The sequence below is a fragment of the Macadamia integrifolia genome, unplaced genomic scaffold (assembly GCF_013358625.1).
Source record: "Macadamia integrifolia cultivar HAES 741 unplaced genomic scaffold, SCU_Mint_v3 scaffold2757, whole genome shotgun sequence".
Taxonomy (NCBI): domain Eukaryota; kingdom Viridiplantae; phylum Streptophyta; class Magnoliopsida; order Proteales; family Proteaceae; genus Macadamia; species Macadamia integrifolia.
Genome location: NW_024868941.1, coordinates 25,211 through 36,692, shown reverse-complemented (window position 1 = coordinate 36,692; position 11,482 = coordinate 25,211). Strand labels below are relative to the sequence as shown.

At 38.6% G+C, this 11,482-nt stretch overlaps 1 protein-coding gene across 1 annotated transcript in view; it reads left to right on the top strand.

The window, feature by feature from the left end:
* Nucleotides 1-10,755: 10,755 nt before the first annotated feature.
* The window catches only part of LOC122067203 (putative beta-D-xylosidase), a 6,134-nt gene continuing 5,407 nt past the window's right edge, over nt 10,756-11,482 (top strand). The window contains exon 1 of the mRNA XM_042631046.1: nt 10,756-10,943. Within this exon, the coding sequence (XP_042486980.1) occupies nt 10,756-10,943 (188 nt within the window). The remainder of the gene's footprint in view (nt 10,944-11,482) is intronic.

Sequence of the window (11,482 nt, the reverse complement as noted above, 5' to 3'; positions counted from 1 at the left end):
CCGGTTACAAATCGATTTAAGAAACCGAAGTTCAACAATTCATCATTTGGTTGTTTCCTAATGGCTCCATACCGGTTTAAAAACCGATCCAAACCGAAATGAACCTAATAAATCCAAACCGGTACCAACCCGAACCCAAACCGCACCGAAGCCGACACCGGACCGAAACCGATAAATCCTTAATGGGTCGGTTTCGGTCACTTCCAAACTCACACCGAAACCGGTGGAACCGGACCGAAACCGCACCAACCCGGACCGTTGACACCCCTAGTAAGCACCTTCGAATGGTCCACACTGTACTGTTTATACCTTGTCTCGAGAAATGATAACTTCAAAATAAACACAACCTGATTGCTATGCTCTCTTTATGGTTTGGTCAATTACAAATTGAGCATGTTGCTTACACTCCATCTTCACCACTTGAAAACATTGAGAACATAACAGAATCTTCATTGCAATTTTTGTAACAGTTGCAACTTTCACCTGTCACAATATGTAGGAAAAATGCCAAAGAGAATGGTGCGATTTTGATTTAAGCCAAATAAATGTGAACCGAATCGAACCACACCATTTAAACCGAAACCAAACTGATTAACACCCTCAATTCAGCATGCTGGAACAGTATTATTAGCATTCTCCCAACCTTGAAGAAAATGGTTCTTCTGAAAATAGGTAACAGTAACAATACTTACTTTTGGTATGATCCATGGATTCAGAACTTGCAGAACCAATTAGTGGATACCATATCCTTAACCCCATCACCTCATTCTACGAGTTTGAAGGTAAGTGATTTTATTGTTGATAATCAATGGAGTTCTAATCTTTTAAACTCTTTTTACCTATGGCCATAACAATCCCATATCCCAAATCCCTATATCCCTCAATGAAGATAGGTGATGGTGCCATCTTTCAAAGGAGGGGTCTATCACAACTAAGATAGCTGCCAATTTTCTAAGATCTGCCTCACTAACAAATTTTAATGAATGCCCTAACAAGTGTTTTTTCTCATTTCCATTCTCTCAATGGTGGCGCTTTTTCTTGGAAAATCAATATTCACCCTAAGTTTAAGATCTTCTTATGGAGAATTGGCCATGACGGGATCCCTACTAATGATAAATTGATTAAATGGGTGGACATTGAAACTGTTTGTGGGTTCTGTTACACACATCAAGAGTCATTATGGCATGTTCTCATGGATTGCGAATTTTCAGGACAAGTGTGGGCTGCTAGCCCTTTGGGTCTTAGAACCGATCTCTTCCCTGACTGATCTTTAAAGTCCTTGATTATGTATTCCTTTAACTCCAATGATGTTCCAAGAAATAAACTCACCAATTTTATTTCCACTTTTATGACTATTTACTTTTACGTCTGGAAACACAAGAATCAGGTAATTTTTTGTTTTGATAATCCGGACCCATATGTCATCCCAAACAATGTCAGTTTTTGGATGACTAATGGTTTGGCTGAAAAACCTCATGTTGAACAGGTAAGAATTTACCCTCGCAGTTATCCTTTTTTATCCCCAAACAACATATGACTTTTGTGGTCACAAGTTGTGCTGACCGCACCAAAAAGATATTTGGATGGGTTGTGAATTTACTACATAGGGGAGATTGTTACTTATTTAAGGCTAATTATGACAGGAGAAGATGGAGAAGGCAAATCAAAAGGGCTACTCGTTGAATTGAAGACGGCACGAGAGAAGGGATGGACGATGGGAGAAATATGGAATGATGTGGACATCTCTAGGTTTTTTGGATGAACCTTTATCTCAGCAAAGGCCTTTTTGGAGATAAAAATCGTCTGCAATTCTAATCTGATACAATTCTGTGAAATACCCCCTTCAGAGAGTGACACATGTGAAATATCAACTGAGCAGTCCAGATTTTATGCCACTGATCAAACCTTAAATCAGTGAAGAACGAATTTGAATTAATCTGGACCGCTCATTTGGTATTTGACACGTCACTCTCTGAAGAGGGTATTTCACAGAATTGTACTAGATTAGAATTGGAGACGATTTTTATCCCCTCACGACTGTCATGATCCTGTCTGATTGGACTAGGTAGGAAATCACATCAATTTACCAATGGTGAAGGCATTGAGAAGAAGGTAAACTCTGTCAAATTTCATATGAATATATTTCTATTTTGAGATTTGATTAAACCAAAAGGTTTAGTAATAAACAACTAAGTTGTTTGGCTAAAACTACTGTTCTTTTATAATGCATCACATGGGACTGAAAGTCAAACCCAAGGTCTCATAGTTTTAGTTTATGGTATTGGATCCATATACACCGATGCTGCTGATGTTTTTGCACTCAAAGACATCGATACTAACATGAATTTTGACCATTTTATCCACTGTTTATACCGTTCAATCGATCCAGTATTGACTAGGTATCAGTATTGATGTCGCCGATCTAATATCAATTTCCCTTGAGGTTGTGTTTGCACCCAAAAAAAAAAAAATCTCCTCACAAATCAAGTTTCGGCCAACAAAGCATAAGCAAAATGATAAATAAAGGGTTTATTCTTCATGAAATCAAGTTTGTTTACATAAAACTTGTAACTGCTGATGTGTCACTTATAAGACAGATTTCTTTATTCTCATTACAAAAAATTGAGATGCTCAGTTACATTTTTTGGAATGGGAGACAAGGTTAGGTGACTTCCACCCTTGAAATGTTTATTTTATTTCCTCACTTTGGGTTTCATTGTTTCAATATCAATATCAATATCGCATCCTTGGGGAAGAAATCGTCTGAAATTCGCATTTTGTACAATTCATAACATTAACAAAAGAAAACGTTGGTGTATCATACCTTTGCAGAGAGGTTCATAACAAAGAGAAAGCGAGTCAAGAGTGAAGTCGAGCGTCAAACCGAGAGAGAGAGAGAGGAGTCGAGCGACGAACGGAGAGAGAGTTGAGAGCGTGGAACAGATCGAGAGAGCAGGGGGCAACGAACAGAGGGAGAGTTGAGATAGCAGGAAGAGTCGAAAGAACAGGTCCGAGCTTTTGGTTACAGAGAGGGTTAAGGTTTCTAGTAACCGAGAGAGAGAGAGAGAGAGAGAGAGAGAGAGTCGAAAGAGGAGAGAGGGAAAATATTTCAGCTTTTATTTTAAAAAGATGAACCAACCTGGTTTGTTCTCCAATGATATGATTCAAGACGGTTTCTCACTGGTTTAAGGTTGTGTCATGGTAGATTAATCTGAGCCGCAATTCTGGAATTTTACATGTGTCGGCCGCCTAGGGGGCATTGTACAGAATTGTACAAGATACAAATTTCAAACGATTTCTTCCCCCTTTTTGAACTTGGCTAACTATACCTCTACGAATAGAGGTGGAATGTTTTACCAACCCTATTTTTTGTCTAAAACCAAACAACAATATGGTGTTGACAACTAAAAGTATGGTTAGAGAGGCAATGACTAGGAAATGTACTCTCAACAAATTGGATTTCTTGTACAATCTTAAATTCATGTATGTAAGTTTTTTCTCTCAGTTTTTTAGAATAAAAAAAAAAAAAGGAACCAATTGAAACCTTAATTGTGGCTAGTTATGATCTATGGAGGTGCTGGCTGACTTCGTCCACGTGGTTTTTTCTTAAGAGAGTTGAGTTCATGACCTCTTTTAACAACTTGTTGGTTTTATGTCAAGTGAGCAACCTTTCTCAATAAAAAGGAGAAAAAAAAAAAAACTCTAAAAACTAAGTCCAATAATCGAAACCAAACCAATTGACACCCTAATTGTAGCCACTTATGGTTTATGCTGGTGCTTGACTAACTTCCTTATTTGTTTGTCTGTTTGTTTATTTTTTTGTCACGACCTGTTAAAACAACTTTTTGGTTTTATGCCAACTGAGTTATATTTCTTCATAAAAAGGAACAAAAAACTCTCTGAAAACTAAATTCAGTGATCCAAATCAGACCAATTGACACCTTCATCTGTAGCCAGTTATGATATATGGTGGTGCTGGCTGATTTCGTATGTAAATTTGAATTATTATTATTAGGGAAATTTACCGCACCACCCTTTGGAGAATGCCACAATTATAAGACCATCTCCCTCTGTCTCACCAAATTATACTCAGACCCCCTACCATCTTAAGTCAAGAGGTAAAATGACCGTTTTACCCTTTTCACTTAAACTCATTGTAACCCAATCCCCTCTCTCTCTCTCTCTCATGGTTTCCAAACCAGAGAGACTTTCTCGGCATCCCATGGTTTCTTATCTCATCGACGCTACACTAGAGCTGTCGTGCCGAGACGGTCGAGCAGCGACGCAGCTCAAGCTCATATTGATGGTTGTAATCTTCCTCACCAGCATCATCGGCATCTCTTTCACTAGTCTTGCTTGCTCATCGCTTCCAAGGCAAACCCATTTACTAGAAGCATTTTTAGTAGAACAAAGATTTGGTATTCACTATTCTACTGTGTGGTAATTGTTGTTGCGTCTTGTGACTAATCGACCCCACTTCATGTGCACGTCTTCCTTGACGCCCATACTCGCCTTACTTTCTGATTCCCAGTTTAGATGATCTGATCTGAGTTTGTTTTTAGCTTTTTGAAGTTTAATCTGGTTTTGAGATTTGATTTAAGATGATCAATTGGAGGGGAGATAGTTGGGTTTTCTGTTAGATCTGGTGGAGTTATTGAAAGTTGGAACTTGTACTGGTTTAAGAAAGTAAAAAAGGAGAGAGAGAATGTAATTTGCTTTTTTAGTAACTTATTAGTGAAGGAATTGGACTGAAAATTTTGACGAGAATGGGCTTTTTTTGCCGGATTCTGGTGCGAATTTAGTATTTTCACGCGTTTTTTGAGGGATGGGGGGAAGTTTGTTAGGAGTAATTCTTCTCTGTGAAGCTCATTAATGGCGAGTTGTTGATGCTTTCGGAAAAATGGATATTTCTGGATCTTATTTTCCTCTTTGGGTTGGAGTGGAACACGTGAAGTGTTTAGTGCTTGAGTGGTTGGCCAGAGCTGGAGTTCTGCAAGTTGAGTGTAGGGTCAAGCTCATGTTATGGATTCGGGTGATGCTCTAGCTTCGCATCGGCAGCGAAGAAGCTGTAGAATCTCGAATTTTAATAGCCAGGACTGGTTGTGGATTTATATGGAATTCAGATAGTATCTTGGAGCATCTCACATTTGAGCTCGGTAGTTAAGAGAAACAAAGATTAGTTGAAGTGGGGTCGATTTGAAACTTCCACAATTCGCAGTTGCTCACTGCAGGCGACGATTCTGTCTCTCTTTATCTCTCTACGGTGCGAGCAGAGGAGACGAAGAAGCTGAGAGAAACAGGAAATGCCGAACAAGCTAGGTGGGAACCTTCGTCTCTGATTCTTAAAATGCAAACGCCCAAGAGGCAACGGAATCCCCTCGCACTTCTTCTGCTGAAAGCGATCACAAAAGTATCACAGACACAACAGTGGAAGAACGATTTCGTTTTGCGTTTGGCTCTAATGGCAGAGAGTCATTGCTGGTTGCCGCGAGTTCTTGCTGATCGTTAATGTCGCTGCCGCGGTGATCTCTAGTGCTCTGAACGAGTAACTCGCTGATGCCGCTGCAGCCATGATCTCCGGTGCTCTGAACGACCGCCAGTTATCCAAATCTATTTAAGGATGGGATTACATGGGTATTTTAGGTACTTCACATTTTGGCATTTTGATATTTAAAATAAAGAGAAAATTGCATTGTCACCCCCTAAACTTTGGTATTTATTCAATGCCACCCGCTGAACTTTTCAAAACGTCAAAACCACCCCCTAAAAATTTAAACAATTCCAAATCAGTCCCTGCCATTAGCCGACCGTGTTAAGTGAATGAAAATCTGTTAGTTTTTTTACAATATGCCCAAAACACCCCCACCTATTGTGAGAGAACAATATTGTCCTCCCTTTCCTTTCTTCTTCTAAACCCATTATCCTCTCACTCCTCACTCACTCATACTCATTTGAACAAGAAGAAGGATGAAGACAGAAATCCCCTGAACTTGCAACTCGATCGTACGATTCCCCTCCGGCGTGCGATTCTTAGGTAGAAAACTGATCGGCGTGTGATTCTCCTCCAACATGCAAACCTCTCCCCTCCGACGACTTGTCCGTCCAAGGTATCCAGACTATCCGTATAAGAGGCTAACAGATCACATTGAGACAAAAAAAATGGATTTTACAAAATTTATTTGGAATAATCTCCCGCTTGTGGCCTCAAATTTTTGTTGTTCAAGAAAAGGAAAGGGAAAAGAAGAGAAACTGTAAAAGGGCTCAAACAGATGTAAAAGGATCTTAGAAACGTGGTCTTCACATTTCATGGTCAAGTATATAGTATTTTGGGCTTCTTCATCGCCACCTTTCTCTAAAGAAAAGTATGAATATATCTTCCTTGGTTCCTGGGTTTCAGCAATAAATCCCTAAACTTCCATATAATCCCCCAAAAGGAAGCCATTACATTTGAATCTGCAAGCAGCAGAAGCACCCTTACACCCTAAAAAATCAGTGAGGACATCATAGATGAATGATACCTATGAAATTTCTTAACAGTATCAGGTATTGATGAAGATCATTAATAATCCTCTGCTTCAAAGAAAACTCAAGATGGGAACTTGGGAGTTGAGACTTGGAGTCCTAAAAATTGAAACTGTATAGTTCTTCTCATCATCTCTATAACAGACAAGAAGCATTTGTGGTTTTGTTTAATACTCCATAAATCTCCATGTGCTTTGTCAGATCTCATATTAGAGACTGTCTTGAAAAGCTTGCGAGGGAAGTGTTTTTTTAATGTAATGAGTGACACCGATGTAACAACATTATGGGCTTTTCCAGTTCCCCCTTTCCCATGGGGGATTCGCACGCTGGTCAACTTTTTACCTAAGAATCGCACGCCAGAGAGGAATCGCACGATCAAGTTGCAGGTTCAGGGGGTTTCTGTCTTCTTCCTTCTTCTTGTTCGAATGAATATGAGAGAGTGAGGAGTGAGAGAGATAATGTGTTTAGAAGAAGAAAGGAAAGGGAGGGCAATATTGTCCTCTGACAATAGGTGGGGTTGTTTGGACATATTATAAAAAACTAACAGATTTTCATTCACTTAACACAGTCGGCTAATGGCAGGGATGATTTGAAATTATTTAAATTTTTAGGAGTGGCTTTGACGTTTCAAAAAATCCAGGGGGTGGCATTGAATAAGAGCCAAAGTTCAGGGGGTGGAAAATAAAATATAGTAGCTGAGATCAATATATAAGGTATATTCCTTAATAGTGATTAACGGTAGAGAATTTAAGTATAATTTAATAAAACAGAGAAGGTGATCTTATAATTGTGGCATTCTCGACGGGGTGACTTGGTAAATTTTTCTTTATTATTATTATTATTATTATTTTTTAATGAGTGCTGAGTTCTAAAGTGACGACTTTAATTAAGAGTTGAGCGCACGACCTGTTAGAATAATCGTTGCTTATGACAACTGAGATACCTTAAAAAAAAAAAAAAAAAAAAAAAAAAAAACCTCTCTGGGTTCGGTTCCCTCATTTTCATCTGGTCTAAGGCTCAACCCCTCTCTCTGCTGTGACTTGTGAGAGGTCTGTGGGAATTTCTTGGGACGTTTATCCTCGTCCCAGGTCTCCTGTCTCTCACGTCTCACCCTCAACCAAGGTCTCCAACCTTTCTTTATTCTTTCTCTTGTCTCGTGGTATGATTTCTGTTTTCTGATCTCAGGCTTTCTCTGTTGCTTCATTCTCTGATTTGTGGTTTCGTATTTTTCTCTTTTGTTAATTTTCTGGTTTTTTTTTTCCCTTCCCCGAGTGGTTCTTGAGTTTCTTTGGGATCCGTTCGTTTTTGGTTTCCTTTGCGTTGGAGCTAGCTTTCCTTCTATTTCCGATCTAGACCGAGGGTTTTTGCTTGATCTAGGCCCGTCTCAATAGGTTTGCGCTTCCCTTTCTTTTTTTCTTTTCTAGATCTAGGTTGTTCTAGAGCTATTTTCTCTCTTTCTTCACCTTTATGGTATATCCGAATCCCGATCTCTGGTTGATGGGGTTTGTATTTGGTTTTCAGATTTAGATCCAGGGTTTTCGATTTTATTTCTCTGTTTCTTTTTGGTTCTATGTTATAGATCTCCAGGGGTTGCAGGCAGAAGCTTGATTGAAGCATCGGCCTCATGCCCGTAGACGCCATTGGAGCAATTAGCGATCTCGCAGTCCTTGAATTGTCCACTTAGTAGCACCAGTAGTGGGTTTGTTACTAATGGCGGTAATATTCTTGCATTAGCTACGGATGCTGTGGCGGACTTTGGGTGTAGAGGCGACGCCACCATCGCCGGCGAAGAGCATGAGGGTGGTCCGGTGAGCTGATTGCTGGAGTCGTTGGTTGGATTGATAGAATCACTAATGCTTCTTGTTGATCTATCAAATGCTCTGCCATTTTTGCATTACTTTAGAAAGAAGTTGAAACAATAATCAAGAAAATAATGGTGGAATATTATCAGCCCACCTCCGCTTGCCTCCATACCCGATACCACCTTCGACCCTCTTAATCTCTGCCCTCTGCACCTCGCACCTTCCCCACTCCGCACAACCACCATGGAAACCCTTAACCAAACACTCAAATCTGACCTGCAAATCAAGTCCCCTAAACTTCCTATATAGTTCTTGATTTAGGGATACCTGAGCTTTTTTTCAATTTCAAAAATTAGAATTTTTTTCTTTTTGTCCCTTTATTGCAAACGGTGATAGAACTGATATTTGTCTTCGAAACCCTTGTACCATTAATCAATACTGTCAAAAATAGAATTTTTTTTTGGGTAAAAGTTTTCAAATTAGGGATATGGAAGATGATGGATGGTATGCATCTGAACTTCAAATTTGAAAATTGAAATGTGGAGATGCATCTGAAGTTCTGAACTCCCCTCATGAAACACTTGGTTGGAATGTTGGATCATCGAACTCGTTCTGCAAAACCCCCTAAACCCCCTCGTACGGATACTTCACCAATAGAGTTATCGCCTCTCGTTGTCGGATTTGGGTCAAAATTGTGTTCTACGATTTACATGGATAAGAGTAAAAGTGGGATATGAAGTGAAGGTCATACTTGTTAGATTGGTTTTTATGAAGGTATTTTGGTATTTAAAAAAAAATTATTCTACTAATATCATACCTTAAGGAATATTCTCTAACCGTGACTAATGATAAGGGTTCGGTTCTAATAGTGAGTAATGTAGAGAGTATTTTGTTAATAATGACATTCTTTAGTAGGTGACTGTAAATTTATGATTTATTTTGGTTGGATGAATCGCAAAATTGAATCTGAGTTGAATTGAGAAAATATTCTAAATTTTAGAACTAATTTATTTTAGTTCGGTTTTAAAGTGCTGATATCAATTTTAGATTCAGTTTCACTTTCAATTTTAAGTTGACAACCTTTAAGGTGTGTTAATAATAAAATTTTAGGAAAAACGAACCCTAGTGCAAGAAACGCCCAGATGAAAAGTATTGTGATTTCAAATTTTCTATAGATTCAGAGAGAAAAGTTGCAGTACCAGGCAAGGACAAGCAAACTCTGCCTCCTCTTTCTTTTTTTTTTTTTTTTCATATCTAGAAACAAAGAAATTAATTAACAAAGATTTAATAGGTTACATTGCTCAGATTAAAATTATACATAGGGTTCTTATTGATTATGGTCATAAGAGCTAGATGGGCAAAAGTAAAAAATGACTACCTCATTAGTTGTCCTAAAACAAAAAAAAAAATCAAGTTTTGCATAAATTTATACACATTCAAAGTTAAAGGAGCTACGCTCAAAAACCATGAAATAGTGGTTAGGTCTCAAATTAGATTTTGTAGTATTTTAGAGTTGCACCAGTTAGGAACATAGCCTTTGAGTTCTTCCACAGTTAAAGAACATTGCAGTGGTAGGACCTAAAGGCAATGTCGCTGATACCATGATTACAAACTACGCAAGTATGCAAGTGGACTGATTCTCTCTCTCTCTCTCTCTCTCTCTCTCTCTCTCTCTCTCTCTATATATATATATATATAGTTTGAAAAATCAAATTCTGATCATAATTTGATTAGAATTTGATTTTATCTTATTAGGTATTCCATACAAGCACACTAGCCACTCCTATAGATGGGTTCTCTGCGTATGGAAATGTGATTTTTGTAAATTCATGTGGAAATGACACCTCTTGCACAAAGACTGATGACTTTCCTGCAGCTGTGGAGGTAGCAAAGAATGCAGATGCTACCATCATTATTGTTGGCTTGGATTTAAAGTTTGAGAGAGAGGAACAAGATAGAGCTGATCTCAAACTTCCTGGTCAACAAATTGATTTAGTCAATCAGGTCGCCAATGCAGCTAAGGGTCCTGTCATTCTTGTCATCTTGTTGTATTGATATTTCTTTTGCTGAGGAAAACCCTAAATCCAAGGCATCCATGCCATTGCTGATGTTGTGTTTGGAAATTATTCAAACTCAAATTTTGAAAGTATCTCTTCTTTTGATTTTGTTTTTATGGTTAAATGTTTGATATATAGGTGGAAAGTTGCCTCTTACATTATACACTAATGACTACATAGACAAGATGCTTTGAATTCCATGTCCCTAAGGCTAGTTCCTGAATTTGGCTACCCTGGAAGGACTTATAAGTTCTTCAATGGTGAAACCCTTTATCCTTTTGGTTATGGTCTCAGCTACACTCAGTTCAATTACTCAATGGTATCTTCTGCTTATGCACTTAACCTGAAATTGGGAAAGCTCCAACATTGCTACGATGTCATTTATGAAGATGGAACTACTGCCTCCTTGCCCTGTAGTTGTGGTGGATGACATAACTTGTGGCAAAGAATTGGACTTTGAGGTTGATGTTAAAGTCCAAAATGTGGGAAATGTGGATGGAACTGATTTTGCCATCGTCTACTCAAAGCCTCCGGCAAGCATTAAGGAACTCATATCAAACAGGTTATTGGGTTCCAAAGGGTGTTCTTGAAAGCAGGGGAGGGCATGATCTTGAAGTTTAAATTCAATGCTTGCAAGAGCTTGATCGTGGTGGACAAGACAACTTATAAGATTTTGCCATCTAGGGGGAACATGATTGTGGTTGGAGATGATAAGCTATTTTTACCAGTTCAAATCAATATTGATTCTTACCAAAACTAGATGGTTACTTGGATTGTTTAGGTTAGCTCTTTTTTTCGCTAGAAGATCAGATTTTATTAAAAATATGAAAGGAAAAAGTGGGGAAAAAGAAATATGATACAAAAGCCTGAAGTGAGCCTCCACCTTCGGCATTGTCATCAGCAGAGGCTCACCACCACTATCCCAAAAATCTGAAGCGAGTACAGCCTGCTTCGTCAAGAACTAACTCTTGTCTAATGCAAGGAGGCAAAGAGACGTTCTCAGAGGTTATCCCAGATTTTCCAGCTTGCTTCACCAAAAAAATTGCAATGGGATTGGCTTCCCTGAAGTAGTGAGATATCTTCAATTCAATATCATTTAAA